At 47.2% G+C, this 22,303-nt stretch overlaps 2 protein-coding genes and 1 long non-coding RNA gene across 3 annotated transcripts; all 3 read left to right on the forward strand.

The window, feature by feature from the left end:
* The first annotated feature begins 1,366 nt into the window (after positions 1-1,366).
* Positions 1,367-4,200, forward strand: LOC141022298 (uncharacterized). Its single transcript, XM_073498591.1, has 2 exons — positions 1,367-2,411; positions 2,513-4,200. Exons 1-2 carry the CDS (start codon positions 2,220-2,222, stop codon positions 2,702-2,704), a joined length of 384 nt encoding a protein of 127 aa, XP_073354692.1. The 5' UTR covers positions 1,367-2,219; the 3' UTR covers positions 2,705-4,200.
* Positions 4,201-11,817: 7,617 nt separating this feature from the next.
* Positions 11,818-14,025, forward strand: LOC120964295 (uncharacterized). The gene is made up of 2 exons (XR_012183587.1): positions 11,818-12,031; positions 13,491-14,025. It is a non-coding gene; the product is annotated as an uncharacterized lncRNA (long non-coding RNA).
* Positions 14,026-19,757: 5,732 nt separating this feature from the next.
* On the forward strand, positions 19,758-21,752 carry LOC109759680 (BTB/POZ and MATH domain-containing protein 1-like). The gene is made up of 2 exons (XM_073498796.1): positions 19,758-19,762; positions 19,800-21,752. The coding sequence occupies exons 1-2, from the start codon at positions 19,758-19,760 to the stop codon at positions 21,067-21,069; spliced, it is 1,275 nt and encodes a 424-aa protein (XP_073354897.1). The 3' UTR covers positions 21,070-21,752.
* The last annotated feature ends 551 nt before the right edge of the window (positions 21,753-22,303 follow it).

Below are 22,303 nucleotides of genomic sequence, written 5' to 3' on the forward strand. Positions count from 1 at the left end.
CAAAAACATGTATTTTATAAGTTTATGCACCAAACCGACCGTCGCCTGCATGTTCTGTGACTTGTGGTGTATTTACCTCTTTCTTTTATGAAGCATGCATGGTCGGTTTGATTCCTTGTGTCGTACAATAATCAGACAAAATGTATCGGATGTATAGCAGTATTAAAAAGAATATAGTACGCTGATGCTAGTTGTTCTCTCAAAGTGTTTGCAACTGGTACTTAACTAGTAGGCCTATAGAGACCAAATATATTGATCAAAATTCATTATTCCGCTAATGTTTTCTTACGCGTAGACATTGTTCTGGTGATGTTTGGTGCAAGTTAGGATTATAAATAACAATCAACTTAATGTATCATGTGTTCATGTAATGTAATCGCCACATATTATCTATAGGAAAAACCAAGATATGAAACTGGTGAAAATTTGATAATACAAACCACTGTGCAAAAACAAAAGACAACTGGTATTAAAAATATCTAAATTTTGGAACTTAATTTGCAGCTTTCCCACATTTGGTGGAGGAAAATAATGTAAGAATGAATTATGAAAAATCATTAAAAATGTGAAGACTTTTTTAGATAGAATGCGAGAGATTTATTCGATATGATCTAGATTTTTCTTGTGGGATGCCAACTTGTTTAATGTGCTGAGAGGTCTAAATTTTTTATCGTTCAAACTTTGTTAAACCAACTAGCTAAGAGCATCTCCAGCCGCCTCCCCAGGAAGGCCCCCAGGAGCACTTTTTCACCGCCGGCGGACGAAAAAAAGTCCCACTCACGCCCCCACAAGCTCGTTTAGCGCCGGATCTGGCCAAAAACAGAGCCGGCGACCCCAACGCGAACCCAAGGAGCTGGGGGGGCACCTGTGGGGCTTAATTCGCCGTTTTACATGTGCTGACCCACTTGGCAGCGTCTCTCTCCTCTCTTGTCCCTTTCCCTCCCTGGCCCACCCACGTGCTCCCCTCCACACACCCATCCTCTATCTCTCTCGGCTGGGCTCCTCTCTCTTATCTTCTCCTTCTCTTGCTTCGCGGCACCCGGCACGCCGCCGCCCTCGCCTCGCCACGCACAGGTCCGAAGCATGGCCATCACGTGCTCCTCCTACAGCTGGGCCGGACGCGCCGGTGGAAATGGCGCACACGCCGCCCGCGCCCTCCTCTTCCTGCTCGCCGCCGCCGCTCCTCCACGCTGGTGCGGCGCCGACACGGGCGAGCTCGCGGTGCGCGGGCGCAGTGCAGGCACGGGCCCGCCCGAACGGGTCGGCCGGTGGGGACGACGCCGGTGCCCCAGATGATGTCGGCCTCCTCGGCCGGCAAGGACGAGCTCCAGGGCCGGGTCGGCCGCGTGCTGCAGGGGCGGCTCGAGGGACCGGGCATGGGGCGAGGGAGTGGGGCACGGGGCGGCTCGACGTCGGCCTCCAGCCGCCCGCTGCAGGCCGCCTACGCGCTGAGCCGCGGCCGGCGCGCGGACAGGGACGAGGGACCCCCGGCGGGGTCTGGCACAAGATGGTTGGGCGAGGCGCTGTACAAGATGAGGTGCGCGCGCGGACGAGCTCCTCGTCGGCCCTGCCGCGGGGCGGACGCGGCGGCGGCTCGCCGGCCCTGGCGCGGGGCGGACGCGACGTTCAGCATGAAGGCGGTCAGGCGGGCGAGCTAGTGAGGCGTGGACTGGGGGCTTAAACTACTGGGAAAATTCTCGCCCCAAAAGCAAAATTAGCGCCAGCGAGTTTTTATGCGGCGCAAAAATCGCCCCTGGGGGACACAACGGCTGGAGATGCTCTAACCATGTAGACTCGGCTGGTCCAATAACATCTAAATTCTTGCATTTACAGCAAAGTGAATTCAGGGTCTCTTCCCCGACAAAGCTTGGAACCTTACGTTATAGGGTAGCACATGAGGCCTGACCACTTTAATTTATGCCTTGATGGAGATATACCATCAATCACCATCACCTTCTTTCTTTTTTTCTTTCTTTCTTTGTAGGCGCTTTCCTCCCCCGTGATTTTCTTTGTCAACAGTGTGTGTGGCTAGATCGACACGTCGTGGTGGGCGCCCACTCTCCGTCGCTTTGCTTTGTCTCGTCTCTTAAAGAGCTCCACACCATATCCTCTAGGCTACAGCACCAGCACGTCTTGAGACACAAAATTAGTTACTAACACTGCCTCATCTGCTCATCTTGTCCACTTGTTCTAGCTAGCTAGCTTGGAGCCTCTGATTCATGGACTTCCCGGAAAAGAAGGCTGGATCCATGGATCCGGTGACCGTGGCCAAGAAGACGCCTCGTCCGGTTGATGTCCGCGCGTGGGCGCTCTTCACCGCCTGCGCCACCGCGTTCTCCCTTGCAGTGGGCTACTCAATGTCACACGCACACGCACTCGACCACTTCCACGCCCCCTGCTGGCAGTGGCAGGTAACGACGAGCCGACGACCCTTCTCCCTGATTCCAGTTCCACTACCCTTCTCCCTGCATGCGTTCTCAATTTCCCCTGCGTTGGTGTTGGTCCTCCACAGTTCTCCTTTCTGCCTTGTGACCACCTGACGGACGCGGACAAAGCCGTGGTGAACGCCGTCTGCCTCGGGATGTTGTCCTGCATCCCGGTCGTGGCGGCCGGGCCGGTGCTGGCCTCCTTTGCCGCCGACACTGGGTCCGCCACGCCTCCTTTGCCGCCGATGCTGGGTCCGCCGCGCCCTCGCCTGCCTTGAGCTCGCGCTCACCATCGTCGGCCACTGCCTGTACGCCACCGCAGCCTGCCTCGTGGGGGGGGGGGGGGGGGGGGGGGGGTTCCCCGCCTGAATATATTGTAGAGACAGTAGGTCCAGATTACATAGGCACGATGCATCGTGCAGATAGGTAGGAATGCCACGAGGAAACGTCCTCCTTGTCACCCGTATCAACAAGACGGTGTGACCAGAGATCCAAGTCCGATAGAATGTTCCTAAAGAGCATTGATCGACATTCCTAAAGAGCATGCCATTTCGCGCTGCCCAAATATTTGAGAGTAGCGCGAGGAGGACCAGGGGCCATGCATTTTTGGGCAGGTGTTGAGGTAGTGGAGCATCCCAAAGTTCATTAAGGTCAGCTTGGTGTGGCAGAACACCCATTCGTTGCCAAATTTTGTTGGCAAGGGGGCATGTGATGAAGAGGTGAGTGGAGTCTTCGGGTAGCATAGCACACCGTGTGCATAAGTCGGAGGAGATTATATTCTTGTGGGCAAGATTGACGGCGGTGCTTAGGCGATCTTTGAAAAGAAGCCAAGCGAAGATTTTTGTCTTACGAGGAGCCTTGGTGTTCCAGATAAGTGGAGCATTGAGGTCCGTTTCTGGCCTGGCCATGATGGTGCCGTAGGCCTGCTTGGTGGAGAAGGCATGACCTCGAAGGAGGAACCGTTGATCTTCTTCTAGCGACGGCACGAAGTCCTGCAAAACAGCCAAAAGCGAAACCAGCTCTGTTTCTGCTGTGAGAGAGAGACGATTACGGAGGTTTGTTTCAATGCCGAAACGCAAGATGTTAGCCACTTTTACCAGCTTTTGTGTTGAGTGTGAGAAGAGGTGTGGGTAGGTGGTAGCTAGAGGTTTTGGGGTGAGCCAGGTATCTAACCAGAAATATGTATGTGTTCCACCGTTTGTCAAAACGAAGGAGATTGATTGTAGGGTTGGGATTTGTTGCGAAATCGTGCGGCATGCATAGAAAGGATGTTTGGGTTCCCGAAGAAACTAGGGCATTGGGATGTTGTAGTTCTAGCCAGTCTAGCCTGCCTCGTCCTCGTCGCCCACCAAGGAGACATCTTCATCCGGATCTGCTGGACTGTGGGCATCTTCGTCATACCTGTCAGCTTCTCCGTCCTACAGGACCTACACCTCCTGGGAGGTGACGAGGAGTGAGAAGCCGGGCAAGCAGCAGTAGCTCGAGAGGATCTGCTCATGAGGTACTGATGGCTGACTGTTGAAGTGATGAGTAGGTAGTTCCAAGGAATAGTTAATGTAGAGTATGCATTATAATGTGTGTTAATCTAGTAGCTATATTGTAGTGTTATTTCGATAGACCGACTATGCTAGTTGGAACATTTGTGTAATGTGGGCTATATAATTACCCTGCAGCGTGGATTGTCGTCGTCTTTGATGTATTGCAACCTTTAATTTCCTCTGTTACTACTTCTATATATATATATGATCAGACATGAGCTATATGCATGCTTATATAATATATCCAGCTTCCTTCGAATACAATTAATTGATGTTGATGAAATTGGTGCTGTGCTATGTATGGATGGATGACTCATGTTGTTTCTGGTGTTTTTGGACTACGGGTGTCCTTCAGGTAATTTTGATATTCAGTCTGAAATTCCGAATTTATACTAAATACTGAAGGTCATAGGAAAAATATCCCTGTCCATAGTCCAAACACATTCCTGTTCTGCAGTAAACTACGCGCTCTCCCAGCATAAAGCACCACTTGTGCAACCTCGTTTGTGTTTCATGAAGTATGAGGTGAATAATTTTCCTCTGTTGCTTTTTCGAAAATGGTGGCACCACACTCATGCAGTGTAATTTTCACTGGCAGTGGTTCAAGTTTGACTCATAGAATCGTTTTCATGGGAGTTGCTGAGTTGGTATATGAATCATTTTCGCTAACCACCTTTCCTAATTATTCCGCAAAAAAAACCACTTTTCCTATTTGGCATCACGAATCTAGTGTCAATTAACACTAGCGTTGGGAAACTAACATGAAAACTGAAATCCTTACAGACATAATCCATTCGATGTGTTTCTTGCAATTTCTAAAAAATAATTTTTATTTGGTAAAACCTAGAAAACTCACCTAGTCGAGGAATTTTTTAGAGAAGGCGTGCAACCAGATTCGATACTAGAATTCAAATCTATATGTAAATCGTTATGAATTTACGACATTTTACAAAAAAAAAGACTATTCATGTGTGAAATCTATTTCTACCGTGCAGGCTACATGACATCCCTCGTCCGTGGTTGTTTCGAGATTTATATTGCATATTCTCAGCTCGTCCGTGGTTGTTTCGCGCACATTCCATCGCCACAGAACCCTCTCCCTCTCTCGACCTCTCACCGCCGACGCTCGTCTCACCTCTCTCCCCTCTCCCCTCTAACGACGACGAGCATGGCCGAGCGCTACCCAGGCGATGGTGCAGCGGCCAATGGTTTCGGCCGCCGCCACCTGCACGAGGGCGAGGCGCGCCTTCTCTACGAGGCCGACCACCCGGCGCCGCCGGACAAGCGGGTGCCGGGCACCTGGAGGCTCAGCGCCGGGCGGCGTCCCGGCGCCTCCAGCGCCCACCGGAGCTGCTCGGCGCAGCAAAATCGCGTGCATCCAGTCCTCATTGCCGGAGCAGGCGTGGAACCAGTCGAGGTACGCCCCTGACAGCAACGCGTTGTGGACGGTGCCATGAGGAGCAGCTCGGCGCCACCAACGGCTTCGAGTCCCGCGGCCGCCTCAACTCCGACGGGCGGCGCCAAAGGCGGGGCGTCCCCAGCCACACCCTCGACGCCGTCCTCGAGTACATCGAGGCCGGCAACACGCCGCGGCTGGAGTACTCGGTGCCCCCTCCTTCTCTCATCGCCGCAGCAGCTCTTGGACGCCGCGTTGAATGGAGACGGTGACATCCTCGTCGTTGGGCTCCCTCTCCTCCGGATCGCCGGCGCTCCGCCCCGTCAAGCCGGAGCCACAGGAGACGCCCCTCAGGGGCCGCACCCACAGCGGCGCCCTTGTCATCAACGAGGGCGGCCGTGGCCCCTCTCTTCCCTCTTCCCGCCTCATCCGGCCAAAGACCGAGCCGGGGCTTCTCCCCGTGAAGAAGGAGCACGAGGCCATGGCCGCCGCCCCTCTCTTCCCTCTTCCCGCCTCATCCGGCCAAAGACCGAGCCGGGGCTTCTCCCCGTGAAGAAGGAGCACGAGGCCATGGCCGCCGCCCCTCTCTTCCCTCTTCCCGCCTCATCCGGCCAAAGACCGAGCCGGGGCTTCTCCCCGTGAAGAAGGAGCACGAGGCCATGGCCGCCGCCCCTCTCTTCCCTCTTCCCGCCTCATCCGGCCAAAGACCGAGCCGGGGCTTCTCCCCGTGAAGAAGGAGCACGAGGCCATGGCCGCCGCCGACGAGACCGCCCTCAAATGGCGCGAAGGACTACGTCTGCGAGGAGATGGCGCGCCAGCGCCGCGCCCTCTAGGAGATCGCCGCTCGACGCCGCAGACGCGAGGAGGGCGGCGTCGTCGTCCTCGACGACAGCGACGAGGAGGCGCCCGGTCCATCCAAACCCCCACGCATCGGCGACCCTGGTCAGGGGTGCAGCAGGGACACAGCGGCACACAAGGCGATGACGACGACGGCGGCGGCGGCGACTACACCAAGTTCTACAAGCTGGTCGGCATGTAGAAGGCGGGCGGGCGGGCGGGCGGCGGCTTTAGTATTTAGTTGTTTTTAATAGTAGTAATATTTAGTTGTTTTTAATTTATGTTTTCAGTTTTTTTTATAAATATCAATGAAAATCATCTAGTTTGGCCGAATTTGTGTTGCGTTTGGCCGAATTTCGACTGAGTTTTAGTTTTCAAAAAATGGCGTCTGGGGCAGCCTTGGGGCGGCGGCTGGAAAACCTACCGCCCCCATGCTGAATTTATTGTCGGTTCGCCCCCAGGCGGCACTATTTCAAGCCCCTGGGGCCGAACGGGCTGGAGATGCTCTCAGAAGCAGGGCAGCAGTAGGCGATTAATCAGTGGAGCTAGCATCTGCTCATGAGGATGACTGAATAATTGATGTAGAAGAGTATGCATTATGCTGTGTGTTAATCTACTGTAGTAGCTAGTGTAGTGTTAATTGGATAGATCGACCACCCTGGAGCCTGAATTGTGGCCATACACTCTTTCTCTGTGGTATGATCAGACATGAGTTATCTGCATGAAATTGATGTTGGTGAAATCACTAGTGCAAAACACAAAACAGGGCTTTCGTCACAGGGCAATATTCACATTAGTCCCGGTTCAGTCACGAACCGGGACTAATGTGAGCATTGGTCCCGGTTCGTGCGGCTAAGGCATTAGTCCCGGTTCACCTGGACCCTTTAGTCCCGGTTGGTGCCACGAACCGGGACTAAAGGGTGCGATGCCCATTAGTACCGGTTGGTGGCAGTCCTTTAGTCCCGGTTACTCGAAAAATTACATCCGAATTTAACAGGGGGAACCCCGTTAAACATTTTCAAAATCCTCAAAAACCTAACAGAAAAAAAGATAAGGGGCTTTTAAGATCTGGAGAGGCAAAAAAATTCAAAAAAATTCAAATTGTGGTCAAACAATGGTCAAACTAATTATTCTAGAATATTAGTGTTACTAAATAATTATTTCAGTTTTTTTGAATTTTGGTCAAATCTGGTCAAACAGTGGTCAAACAATGGTTAAACTAATTATTCCAGAAATATTAGTGTTACTAAATAATTATTGTTTTTTAAAACAATAGTTTCAAACTCAAACAGTGAAATGTGTCACTTCATGCTCAAGCTAAATTCCTGAGGGTTAATAGAATTGACATCTTACTATTGTCAGGAAAACAATAAGTGCAGACTTGGAAACGAGGGAGAATAGAACCCGGAAGTTAAGCGTGCTCAGGTTGGAGTAGTGAGAGGATGGGTGACCGTCCGGGAAGTTAGATGATGAGGGGTGATTAGAGATTAGAGGATAAATTGAGCAGTGATGAGGGCTGGTGATTAGAGATTAGAGGTTAAAATAATTCAGAAATTTGAAAATCAAAAAAAAAATTTAAAAAAATTCGCAATTTTTTTTTTAAATATTATAAAATTTCCGGGACTAAAGGTGGAGCTCCAGGCTGCGTCCACGTGGACGGCCTTTAGTCCCGGTTTGTGTAAGAACCGGGACTAAAGGGGGAGGCATTAATAATGACCCTTTAGTCCCAGTTCAAAACCGGGACTAAAGGCCCTTACCAACCGGGACAAAAGCCCCCTTTTCTACTAGTGAATTGGTACTGTAGTTTATATGGATGACGTACACATGAGATTTCTGGTGTTGGAAATTGTTTTCCATTCATTCCTGCAACCAGTATATATAGTTGGCGTAACAATGGAATCCATCAGAGTTCAGCTGGATTTTTCAGTGAGGATCTTGGAGTGTCATGCTTCTGATTTTGACGTCTTTCTCCACTACACGCTTCTGGTTGAGTTGAACCAGACTGCATGCTACGCTGCACAGCGCAAAGAGAAGGCACAAATATTCACAAAAAGAAGAAAAAGAAACCACAAGGATCGACAGCTGCATTCCCCTCCAAGCCTTGTCCCTCGTGTCCTCTCTCACCTTTCTTTTCATTTGTATACCTCGCTCCCACACTTCTCCTGCTTTTCTCAAGCACACGCCCTATCCTGCACCTTAATACTCTTTCTTTACTAGTCTATGATATATCTCTTTCATTTTTTTAAATTATATTTGGGATTCAATATTTTGCAGGGCTACCATGTAGGTCCATCGAATAATTTAGGTTGATTCAGTTGACAGATACATGAGACCTAAGAAAACTACATTTCGAATATTGGGGTGCCAAAGTTTTCTTCCGAGTCAACTACACCACTAGTGCCATAACTTGGCGTAAAAAATCACTTTAGTGCCAAAACTTGCGGCATACATTGAACTGGTGCTACAACTTGGCTTTGACATACATATACGGTGCAAAATGTATTTGTATACTGACATAGTGCTGACTAGATTTGCACATAATTTGCTACAGATGGACAAACACGTGTCAGGGACTTTATCGTGAGAAAAAAATTCCGAGGGGTTTCCCATAAAATACCAGGCCATACGCCCTATCTATGCCGTTCACTGGTTGACAGCAGGCCCAACACCACATGGCGTGCCCAGTCAGCACCGTGTCTGTGTATAAATGCGATTTGCACCGTATATGCACGTCAAAGCCAAATTGTAGCACCAATTCAATATATGTCACAAGTTTTGGCACTAAATTGATTTTTCATGCCAGGTTTTAGCACTAGTGGTGTAATTGACTCCACAGATGGTGCATCATGAGCATAGGACACCAGGCCTATATCTTGAGGTGGCAATTTTTTTGATACCCAGGACCTTGTAGAATCAGCCGCCGAGAATTCATCGATGTAGACCAAGAGACACGGTGATTGCGATATGCGAAGAAAATTATCGCCCCGAAGAAAAACGTCAGTAAGGGCCTAGAAACTCTGAAGACCATGAAAGTCAGCCGAATCCAGACGGATCCAACAGAATAGATCAACCGAATCCTAGAAGAGACCAGCCAGAGATACGACTCCACATGCCCTCCTTCGGTGCAAAGCACACCAACATAGCAGGGATAATGTGGGGACAACATTGTTCTACCCTAGGGCAATGCTGCCACCTCACTTTCCGAAACCAAACATAAGGACTTACTAAATAAATCCTAAAAAAAATACTCACCTATCCCGTTGTACGACAAATTCAGATCTGATGTCGAGCTCGCTGACATCTAAAACCATGAACTGATGCCCTTTTCTCTGGTGTTCTAGCCAGGCAGGTCCATCGTGAAGAGCACCGTGTTGCATCCATCCGACCACCATCGGCTTCACCAACACCGCCGTCGAACATCGCCTGAGAAAGACCATCGGTCGAGCACCCATCTCCTTCACTGTTGCACATCAAACCTCAAGTGCCTCCATAGTAGGCCGCCCATGGACAGGACCTCCCGCCCCATTGGCGACGCACCCCGTCAACGATGCGCCCTGGCGGCGGCGAGAGGGGCAGGCAACGGTGATGGCTAGGATTTCACGGTTGCCTGCCTAGTCGTCTCTGTAGGTTATAAATTGTTCGCCTCGGCTAATCAATCTGACAGTCGTGACAAAACATTTTCATATGTTTTATGTTTTAGCTTGTGTCACCGTGAATCAGTCGTGGGGACAGACACCCCATGCTGAAGTTCGAATGCCAAGAAGACACTGACAGTACTAGATCGATTACTACTCCCTCTGGATGGGAATATAAGTTGGTCATGAATATTTAGGTCCTTGATTTGATTAGTGAAAAATGCGTTCTATGTCATGAAAAAATATACTTTTAGATTCACCGTCGAATGAAGTTTCTAAATATATATTTCTATGACATATTATTAAAGTGTCATTAGTTAAATTGACGACCTAATTTCTCATGCCAAACTTATATTCTCATAAGGAGGAAATACTTTCTAAATATTAGCATTTCTTGTTTTTTTGCGGGAAAACTTTTAATCTATTCATCTTCTATCATGGCAGTAGAACGAACACTAGAAATAATAAAAATTACATCCAGATCCGTAGACCACCTAGCGACGACTATAATCACTGAAGCGAGCCGGAGGCGTGCCGCCGTCATCACCCCTCCCTCGCCGGAGTCGGGCACAACTTGTTGTAGTAGACAGTCGGGAAGTCGTCGTGTTAATGCCCTTTAGGACTAGTGCACCAGAACAGCAACCGCCGTTGATGAAGAATAACATAGATCGAAAGGATCCAACCAGAAGACACACGAATATAGACGAAACACAACCAGATCCGAGCAAATCCACCGAGGATAGATCCGTCGGAGACACACCTCCACACGCCCACCAACGATGCTAGACGCACAACCGGAACGGGGACTAGGCGGGGAGACATTTATTCCATCTTTAGGGAGCCGCCGCTGTCTCATCTTCCCGAATAGAACACAAACTCTAACAAATCTCGAAGGAATGACTAACAACGGAGCCCTCTTGTCGGTCCTTGCCAGGATCCACCGCGCCCCCATGGCCCTAGGGCCACCGGAGACGAAGCGGACCTGCGGCGGAGCCGGCGAGAGGCACGAATCTTAGCTTTTCTTGGAGGAGGAGGCGGTGGCTGGAAAGAGGCTCTGAAGACCTAAGCGATAGCCTAGCCTTTCTTGAAGCCGCAAAATCGAGCTTCGGCTCCATGCTAATGCATTCCTTACTTCAACAATGGTTCATGGAGGGGGCTTCGTGCAGGAGAGACTGTGTAGCGCGTGGGCGGATATGCAAATGGGGGTAGCCGACGACCTCTTGGCGAGCTACCTAAAGTCCCCCCCCCCCCCCCCCCCCCCCCCTACCCATGATGTATTGTTTTTTTTCCTATGGACAGAGGACATGTCGTTTGGCATATGGGACCGAGCTCACACGACGCCCTCCATTGGGTGCTCTCAAAGTATACATAGTTTCTTTTTTTGGTGCATAAGTCACTGCCTACTAGACCGGTCTACTAGACCGGTCTAGTACACCATTTTTTGTTTTTTGTTTTCTTTTGGTACCTTTATTTCATTTTAATTTTAATTTTAACATTTTGCCAACAATGTATTTAAAAGTATTTTTCATTATATTTTAAAAATGTTCATCGTGTATCTAAACATCTTTTAGGATGAGACACTTTTCTAAGATACGTGAGCATTGATTACAAATGCATGGAAATATTTTAAAAGGTGCATGTTTTTTAAAAATCACAAATTATTTTAAATTAAATTTTCTAAAGATCACATGATTTTATAAAATGTAAATGGGTATTTTCAAAATTTATGAACATTTATTAGTTATTACAAAAATTACTTTCGAAAATACATGATAAATAATTTATAATACAGTATAAATAATTTTATATACACTAAGCATTTTTGAAACACACAATGAACAGTTTTCTAATACGAAGAAACATTTATTTATACTAAAAAAGTGTGAACAAGACTTTGTCATTTTGGCGTGGCTGATCCGGAAAATTGGGCTTTGCAAGGCCCGCTTGGCGGGTTCCACTCCATCGTAGTAGTGCGTGACCTAGGACTCATTCATCTCCATCAGGCGGCGGCGACGACTGTGGGAAGAAACCTGCGGGAGGAAGGCCGAGCGGGCAAATCACCCACCGATGGAGGCGAAATCGGCGAGCGGTGCCGAGGAGCGATCCATGTCGATCTCCGTGGCAGAGGAATGCACTGCGGCGGAGGAGGCGCGGATCATCAAGAAGTATCTTTTGGCGGCGTTCATCAGACATGCCTTCGTAAGCCCCATCTCCCTTCCTTCTCCAGTGGCTGAAAGCAATCTCGGCTACTCTGATTGAAGAAACCCTAACCATCTCAATCTTGTCCAGAAATGATTTGGATCCACTTGTTCTGTCCCAACTGACCTGCTTGCCGTCCCAATTAGCCGTGAATTGACATGTAAATATATTGGGAAAACGTATGACTTGTTTCATTCCGGTTCTCCCTCCTCCTTTCTTTTAGGATCAACCACGCATTTTATTTAAGCTCCCACAGCAGGGATTTCGTCTGACAAAACATGTAGAATGCAGTCTGGAGGCTGCAGAAACCAAAACCTATCAGCATCTAGTTGAACACCTTCTCGGGCCAGCACATGAGCCCCCTTATTACCTGATCTCCTAACCCAAGTTGCTCTAAACTATACAAAGGAAAGCAGCATCTTCTTGATGTCCTTAATGATCAGCCCAACAGCATAGAGGTTTGGCGCTTTGTCTGTAAGCATAGCTGCAACACCTTTATTATCCAGCTCCACATGGACTCTTGAAGCTCCTGCTTGAGCCGCCATTTGTATTGCCTTTCGCACCGCAAGAACCTCACCTAGTTCAGGTTCGGCCACCCCCGGGAAGACGCAGACCGCGCCAGATTTTTCTCACCAGCAGTGTGGTGAACATTGCCCCTCTTAGAACTAGGGCTCATCAATTAACTGTGTAACTGTAGTGCATCTATGCTACCTCGGATGTATTTTTCTTTTTGAAACTCTTGGGCAGTGATCTTGCATATATACTTGTCTTTCATCCTGAGCTATGCGTCCTCGTTATTTATCCGGATTCTTTGCTTTTCTTCCTGAAAGAATGATGGTCATAGTTAATTTGTATTGGATTGGGATATTTATACTTGGGGAACAGAAAGTTATTTCATTTCCTTCGCGGGCTCTGCGGCGACAACGAAAAAATAATTTCAATTTTGTTTGCTGTGTGCCTGTGCTATTCACTGTCAGTAATTGATTTCAGAAACTGGCAAAGCTTTGACAATGTAAGAGTTACTTGATAATTAGTCAAGCTGTCATATGTACACAATGATACATCAGTTCATCCTTCACTTGGGAACTTATACCTTTGCTTTGAATCCATATGTTTCATTCTGTAAGCAACCTAGATTAGGCCCTTATTTGGATGCCTCTTATTTAAATCTCGGCTACTCGGATTAAAGAAACCCTAACGACATCTCAACCTTGCCCAGAAATGATTTGGATCTACTTATTCTGTTCCAACTGAGCTGGTTGCCGTCCCAATTAGCCGTGAATTGACATGTAGATAAATTGGGAAAACCTATGATTTGTTTCATTGTGGCTCTCCCTCCTTACATTGTATATAAATTGTAGTATAAATCTTCTTTAACACAAGGTGGGTTTATTACTAGTATTAAACTGCATCAGGTTCATTAATAGGTTAGTCTTTCACCAATTTGTTTCTTTTGCAGAACTTCTTCTTTGTGGTGGTTCTTGCTGGCTACATCATTTGCATGTACGGGGCTCTCAAGTATTATCCACTGCTTTACGCCATCGCGGGGATCGCTTTCATGTCGCCATATTTTATAATGATGCTCAAGATGTTGCCACTTCTCAAGGGTTTCTACATTGAAAGATACGCCACCGACCCCTACCAACGACCAGTCGTGAGGATGTAATGTCTTGTCTAACTAAGGGTGCTTTATCTCACCAGCAGTGAGGTGAACGTTGCTCATCAAAAGACTGCCCCTCTTAGAACTAGTGCTCATCAGTTAACTGTGTAACTGTAGTGCATCTATGCTACCTCGGATATTGATCTTGTATATATACTTGTCTTCCATCATGAGCGCTCTGCGTCCTTGTTATTTATCCAGATTGTTTGTTTTTCTTCCTGAATGATGATCATAGTTAATTTGTATTGGATTTGGATATTTATACTTAGGGAAAAAGAAAGTTATTTCATTTCCTTTGTGGGCTCTGCCGTGGTAACGAAAAATCATTTCAATTTGGTTTGCTGTGTCCTGTGTGCCTGTGCTATTCCCTGTCAGTAATTGATTTCAGAAACTGGCAAGCTTTGATAATGTAAGAGTTACTTGCTAATTAGCCAAGCAGTCATATATACATGATCATCCATCGATTGATACTTGACTTGGGATCTTATAGCTTTAGTACCTTTCTTTGTAAATGCGTACGTATGTTTGATGCTCCGATGTCCAATCTGCCCCACTGTGGTGCCTCTTATTTCTGCAAATAGTGACTAGACTGCCAAGTGTTGGCTCGCTCAAGAAGGTGCTGGGCCGTTCCACATTTTCCTGCATATTTGTCAAATTATGAAATTGATGAAATCAGAAAATACGTTGTTCATCCTATGATTGTTTTTTTTGAGCTGATTCATCCTATGAATTTTTTTTGAGCTGATTCATCCTATGATTGTGAACCAAATAACGGTGGAATTTCAGCCATGATAAGTGCATAGGATCCTCCTTCTAACTGCCACGATACACATAACGGTGAGTAAAGATGATAATATCATTTATGAGTTAGTCAACACAAGACAGTGCCACACACTCTAATTACCTGGAACTTGCAGTATAAATGCAGAACCTTAATCAGCATGATCCTCTGACCTTAGAAGCAAAATAATCGATCTGACCCCTAGGAATCAGATGTCCGATTTGTTTGATCACATATACGTTGAATATAATGCCAGAAAAGGTGCTTGGGTTAGTTTGCAATGCAACGTTTCCCTATATAGTAGTAGTACCTCAGCCTGTTGGAATAAACCAAAACTTGTCCGTGTCCGGATTGAGAACGGATTTGTTGCCGTGTGATTAGATTAGGAAAATACTCGGTTTGAGTTTGAGTCGAGCACGTCTTGCTAGTCCCCTATGTATACGATGATGCTTTGTATCGTCAGTTCGTGAAATAAAGAGAAGCAGGCACGGGGCGTGTGTGGTTTCCAGCGGAAGGATCGGTCAGCTTGTGGTGGCCAGATTCGCTTGCAAGGGAGCAGGATAAGATAATTACACGATAGTACCACATTTGGGGCGGTGGTGGTGAATTGGTACTACTTTTAAAAAATTTTACGTGTTAGTACTACGTTTGGGTCTAACCGTTGCAAATCGAGCTAATCTTCGTATTTCTACGTATTGACGCTGGAACTGACCGCCCGAGCCCGCGCGTCAGCTGCCACGCTGGCGAATCGGCACCCGCTCGCTCGCTCGATAGGTGCGGTCCGGCTCGAACCAGACCGGCCCGTGCTCTGTCTCTCCCTCCTCGCTCGTGCCTTCCTCCTCGCTCCTCTCTCGCCGCCCTCGTCGCCGCCCGCAGCGTTGCCGGACCGGACCGCCGCCGCCCGCCATGGTTTTCGAAGACGAAAGCAGTGAGGAGACGTCCAGCCTGCCGTACATGCACTCGACCTCATCCACGGACGGGCTTAACCTGGTGATTTCCCTTGAGCTAGGTTTAGGGTTAGGGTTTCAGATTTGGGGCTTTTTGATTTGGTTGATTTTGCTGGGTTTTGATTTGGGCATTTTGTTTGTATGAGGTTCGGCAGGTCCCTTTCAGCGTTGAAGAGAAAGGCCTTGGGGCTTAACCAGGTCATCCATCCAGTGTGTGTGCCATCAGTTGGTGGAGGAGGAGCACTAGAAGTTGAGGCACCATACTGCCTTGGGGCAGAGAAAGGCCTTGAAGAATGAGCACCTCTCCCAGCAGTAGATTGAGCACTAGAAGATGCTCTTCCAGATCCTCTTCCACCACCAGCCCTTCTTCCAGCACCTCTGCCAGCACCACTTCCACCACCTCTGCCAGCACTAGCAGAAGCTCTAGGTGTTGCTGAAGCAGTTTTAGGTGTTGCTGAAGCAGCTCTAGGTGTTGCTGCAGGAGCTGTAGGAGCAACACCTCTTCCTTGTGAATTCCTTGCAGCAGGCTTGGAAAACAATTCAAAGGAAACACACTTAATAATACTACAAGTAAGAAATGTACAAGGGACAAAGGTATTTAAAAGAAACATCAAAGTGAAGAACTAGTTCAAAGGGCTTACCACATGTTTGTTCTTTCTTAAGGCCAACTCAGGTTTCAACTGTTTAAGGCAGCTTGTGTATTTATGCCCTTGTAATCCACAATTGCTACAAGTTATTGTCCCCATTCTTGAGGTGGACTTTGGCTTTGGAACTTCAAATTTTCCCTTTATCCTCTTCTCTTTCTTTCTTCCTTTCTTGACTTTAAATGCTGGAGGTTCTATGTCTGGACCTGGGGTCTTTGTCCAGTCATGCTCACCAGGGACAGGATATATCATTGGTTCATATGCTGCCAAGTAATATGGTTTCTTGAAAAATTTGCTTACATAGTCCTCTGGAAACCTTTTTGCCTTGTTAATTGCTGAGATGGCATGGTTACATGGGACTCCACTGAGGTCCCACTTTCTGCAACCACAGGTTTCAAGTTCCAAATTGACAGCATGTGTTTGCTCCCCACTAGTTACTTGCCACAAGTTAACACCTGCTTGAATGGGTTTGCAGTACCTGACCCTTTCCTTCTCAATCTCCAACTTCTCACTGTAATGTGGTGTGATCTCCCATCTAGCTTCCTTTCCACTCTCTCTATTCCTGTGCCACCTAACCATCTGCTTATCCTTTATGCCATCACACATAGTTCTTATTGGTTTTTTCCTATGATCTAGGATGTACTTGTTAAACACCTCAGACAAATTGTTGACAACCAAGTCAGTCTTGCAATTTGTGTCAAATGCATGCCTAGCCCAGGTTTTCTTGGGTATTGCACTAAGCCACTGCCAAGCTTCCTCACTCTCAGCTTTGAGATCATCCATTGCTATATTAAATTTGTGTTCATTATATGCATAACTGGCATTATCCATGCACTTCTTAAGGTCTTCCCCCCTAAAGCCAGCATTTTGGAAGTTTGCATATATGTGTCTTAAGCAGAATCTTTGATTACTGTTAGGAAAAACTCTATCAACTGCAAACAGTAGCCCCTGGTGCACACAATTTAAACAGCTAAGCTACTGTCTAATACACATGTAAACACATATTTAGCAGGCAATGCAAGGTGGATAGACATACCTTCTGTCTGTTAGACATTATAGTATATGGACCATACTGTCCAACTTCTCCTCCAAGACAAATTTTCAGTTGGTGTAGAAACCAGCACCAGTTTGCTTTGTCCTCTTGTCCAACAATGCCAAATGCCAGTGGGTATATGTTGTTATTGCCATCTCTACCAGTGGCAGCAAGGATTTGTGCACTAGTGGTTAGCTTGATAAAACATCCATCAATACCTAAAACAGGAATTAAACATAACATGTTAAATGCATTTATATGTGCAAGCTATTGAAACTAACAACATCAAAGTAGTGTACAAGCTAAAATAAACTAACCAATGAATGGTCTACACCCTGTAGAAATCCCTCCCTTGCTCCATTGATGCAGTAAAACATGGCATGGAATCTGGGTCCTGGATGTGGGATTTTTTCAGTGGCTCTTGGAGTTACAGTGCTGACTACAACTCTACTCCCAGGGTTTGTATCCATGACAGTCTGAGCATAGTCTCTCAGCCTTGGGTATTGCTTCTTATGATCTCCCAACACAGCCTCAATAGCTAGGTTTTTTGCCCTATATGCCATAGCCTTGGGCACATCCACACCATACTTTTCCATGCATGCATCAATAAGTGTATGTATGCTAGTAGTGACATCAGATCTGAATAGTGGCTCATATTGCTTTGCAAGCCACTTGGCACTTACCCTGGTTGTTTCAGTTGAACTAGGGCAAGTGTGTTGTAATCTCATCTTCTTAATTGCAAAAGTGTTTTCCCCTTTTATAACAGCTGCCACAATGCAGAACTTGCATTGTGAATTCTTGCAATGCACAATGATCCTCTTATCTGAGTTCCTGTGATACTTGAAGTCTCTGCACTTAGTGATGTGCAAGCTCAACAAAGCATCTCTGAATTGATGTTGATCTATGAAACACATTTGCAGTTGTAGTTGTTGGTGTGGTTGCTCCAAATCCTCATTGTACCATACTCTAGGTGGCCTCTTCTTTGCCCTGCTCTTCCTTCCTTTAGGTAGCACAAATGCTAGTGGCTGAAACCCATCATCTTCACTGTCCTTCAGTAAACTATTATCTTCTTCATCTGATGATGGTTTCCAATCAGGTTGCACTTCTTCTAAAACACTGGAATGTGACCTTGTTGTTGGTCCCCTCCTTACTTGCAGCTTCTGCTTCTTCTTTGCTGGCACAGATATTTTTTCTTCCTCTTCTGGAACAATAGGGTCATCATCCTCCAAATCAAATAATTCCTCTACCTCTGTGTCACCCTCATAATGCACTTGTTCCTCCTCCTCTATTTCTTCTTCTGATTCTTCATCCTCTGTTTCTTCTTCATGTTGTTCTTCTACTTCTTCCTCTATCTGTCTGTTTGCCTCTTCCATCTCCATGTCTTCAGCATCATTCATTTCCTCATTATAGTTAGGCCTTAAATCCCCAATATAATAAGGGTTAGTGTCACTGTCATATTGCCCTTCAGATGAAGATGCAGAACTGCCATCATAGCCATCTTGTTCTTCTTCCACAACTTCTTTTAACTTTGGATTTAGAACACTCCTGCTCTCTTATGTTAAAACAGCAGGGCCTACAGCTGCAATAGAGCAGCTACTCTGACCTTCATAAGCTACACCTTGCTGATCAACAACATACACAGGAGGATCAGCCAGATCATAAACCACATGCTCAGAATAAACAATTGCATCTAATTTTTGCTTCTCTACAAAACCCTTTTGTGCTAAACTGACAGCTGGTGGACAAGCCCTAAATAGCAAATTAAGCACCAAACTCTCCTCATTCTGCCTCTTGATCAACTGTAGTTTAACATTACTATCAACCAATTCCAAACCCTGCTCTCCTGGGGTCTCCATGTAAAACTGCAGTGAATTATCAATACTAAAGCCTTGTGTTTCCATCAATGCAACCATATTCAGATATGTCACATCTGAACAACTTAACTTCCTCTCTAATAGATCATTATTGTCAAAATAGATCCTAACATTCCATATGTCTTCATATAAACTACAATTCACATGCAATTTGCCTAATCAATACACTATAACCCTAATTAGCAAATAAATAAGAAGAAAAAAAAGACAGAAACATAAACTTACAGGACGCCGCCGAGCCCGTGGGTCAGCTCGTGGCTATTGCTAGGGTTCGCCACCCATTGTTGTGCCAGCCGTACCCGCTGCTCCATGCACAGTGCGGGCTCCATGAACTCGTCGTTGTCGCTGGAATACTCAGAGCTCGAGTAGCCGTCGCCGCCCTCGATTGGAGATCTCCCCTCGATTCCTCCTGCCGCGCCGTTGCCGAAGAAGGGAATGTTTGCGCCGCCACCATCGTCATTGCCGCCACCACTGCCCGGGGTCGCCGCCGCCATTGCCGTAGAGACGCGCGAGGGAGCTAGGGTTCGTCGACGAACAGAGGAAGAGAAGAAAGGAGAGGGAGAGACAGAGCACGGGCCGGTCCGGTTCGAGCCGGACCGCACGTATCGAGCGAGCGGGCGGGTGCCGATTCGCCAGCGTGGCAGCTAACGCGCGGGCCCGGGCGGTCAGTTCCAGCGTCAAACGTAGAAATACGAAGATTAGCTCGATTTGCAACGGTTAGACCCAAACGTGGTACTGACACGTAAAAATTTTCAAAAGTGGTACCAATTCACCACCACCACCCCAAATGTGGTACTATCGTGTAATTATCTCGAGCAGGATCGATCAGCAGTAGGCTTCGCCATGAGCTGCGGTTTCATCAGCCTGGAGAAGCTTCGTCGCCGTCGTCGTCATCGCGTGCCGCCGCCCGAAGACCTCGGCGAGCACGGCCAGAAGCAACGTCCAAGTCCAACACAGCCCATCCGAAAGTCACGTCCAAGTCCAACACAGTCCAAGTACAGTCAGTGGCAGAGCGTCCGAAAGTCACGTCGGCCATTGTAGCCCAAGAAGAAAGGAGGACGCATGTGATCAAGATCGATGGGTACTCAAGGACCAAGGAGCTTCTTAGGATTGATGAGTTTACCACGTCTATCCCTTTCATGGTCGGAGATCGTAACTGGGCTGTGAGGATTTACCCAAACGGTTACAAGGCACCTGGTTACGTATCTGTATATCTGATTCTTGATTCGGCTGATGCCAAGGACGTGAAGGCGAAATTCACCTTTAGCTTACTTGACAAGGGTGGAGAACCAGTGCCTTCATGCATCAAAACTGTGACGGAACATATCTTCCCAAGCAAAGGTTACGGTTATGGTTTCCCAGAGTTTATCAAGCAGGAGGATTTGGAGCGATCGGCGCATCTAAGAGGCGACAGTTTCAGAATCAGGTGCGATGTCGCCGTGGTGAAGATGATCCGCAGCCAAGAGACGCACGCAAACGAGTTCGTTGTGGTTCCTCCAAGCGACTTGCATCAGCAGCTCGGTGGCCTCCTGAGAAGCAATGATGGAGCAGACGTGACCTTTCGAGTCGGTGGCGATATATTCTCGGCTCATAGGTCCGTGCTCGCCGCTCGCTCACCGGTCTTCAAGGCGGAGCTCTTTGGAGACATGAGGGAGAAAGCCGGTGACCCTATCGAAATTGATGATATAGAAGCTGATGTGTTCAACTCCTTGCTCCATTTCATCTACACGGACTCACTCCCTGAGAGCACTAATGAAGGTGCAACACAAGACGATGTAGTGACAGCTAGCCATCTACTAGTAGCGGCGGACAGGTACGGCATCGAGAGGCTGAAACTGATATGCGAGGAGAAACTGTGCAATAATATTGACTGCAACATGGTTGCAACTAGTTTGGCTTTGGCCGAGCAGCACAGTTGCGATGGGCTCAAGGAGGCTTGCTTTGAGTTCCTTGCCTCTCCGTCCAATCTGGAGATGGTGATCACAAGTGATGGTTACCAACATCTGAAAAGCAGTTGCCCATCTGTTCTCAAAGAGCTGATTGCTAGACTGTTGCCTGCTGAGCTGACAGCAGCCAGGGATATTATCAGGTCAATGTAATCACCCCATCAAGTCAACTTGGTATCTCTTTTGTAGCTCGCCCGTGAATGTGGCAGAACAAAAAAGATATCTATTTGTGCAAGTAGCAGGGGTTTTTTGGCTCCTGTATTCTGTGTTTTCTATATACCTTGTGTATACAATTCAACTGCTGTGTGTAGAGACGAATCCTGTTTTTCCCCTGCTCTATCTTGTGTTGTGGGCTTGTGGTTGCAATCCTCTACTTGTTCTATCCTACTTAAAACATGCGTAATTGTAAGTTACTGCACGATGATCCCCATTTCTTCTGTTTTGGAGGTGGAAAATATCAAATATTATTGTAGTTGGAAGTGAAAAATATCATCTCTATGTTTCCTGAGTTTGACATTGCGGTTTCTCTTGATTGAAGTGATCATTTCTCTTGATTGAGGGTTTTTAGCAGGAACTGAGATTAAGCGGGTTCAATGTAGGGTCATAAACTCTACAAACCACCTCCTTTTTTTGAAAAAAAGGATAGTACCACCGGAGTCTGCGTCGAGTGATGCACACAACCAAGTATTATTGATTATCCATCAACAATGCAAAGCAAAGTCAAGCATTGATACCAAATGAACCAGCTTATAGAATATGAAAAAAAATGAAAAAAAATAATAAGGGCAACTGTCAAGCAGCAGAATCCCCATAATAACACCACAAATCTTATGCCATGCAACCGGACAACAAAGAGCCTTCAAAAAGGGATCATCGCATGCGCGCTGATATTGACGAGTTCAATCAAAGGTCATACATAGGATTTTCATCCCGAAGAAGAGCTTCAAGCCAACACCTTCAACAAGGTCATGACGAAGGTGTGTCGACAATGCTTGATCTAGCTGGAGAGACAATATCATGAGTTTTAACCCGAACAGAGCGCATCGATAGCCCATTTTGATTCAAACTACATTGCAAACGCCGGAAAAACATTATAGATGGCAAAATTAGGTTAAAACTACGTTGCATAACATGAATATAAACTAGTCGATTTGAACGAAATAATAAAAACAAACAAACATTATTTGTTTTCCTCCGCCTCTATTTCAGCCTCGATAATCTCCCAGTTCACACCGCACGGGCTGGAGCCGCAGTCGGCGTCGTTCGACGAAAGCTCGATCACTTTCTCCCCCCTCTCCCCGGACGACATGATCTCGTCCTCATCGGCAAGGCCCTTCTTGTACACCTTGAGCCGCCAGCGCTCCTCGGTGACGAGCTCCGGATAGAT

This window comes from Aegilops tauschii, chromosome 5 (genome assembly GCF_002575655.3).
Source record: "Aegilops tauschii subsp. strangulata cultivar AL8/78 chromosome 5, Aet v6.0, whole genome shotgun sequence".
NCBI classification, from domain to species: Eukaryota; Viridiplantae; Streptophyta; class Magnoliopsida; order Poales; family Poaceae; genus Aegilops; species Aegilops tauschii.

Excerpts from the sequence above, each read along its gene's own strand:
- LOC141022298 (XM_073498591.1), top strand. The coding sequence starts at position 2,220 with ATGGACTTCCCGGAAAAGAAGGCTGGATCCATGGATCCGGTGACCGTG. Across the intron at positions 2,412-2,512 it reads CCCCCTGCTGGCAGTGGCAG|TTCTCCTTTCTGCCTTGTGA; the intron begins GTAACGACGAGC and ends GGTCCTCCACAG.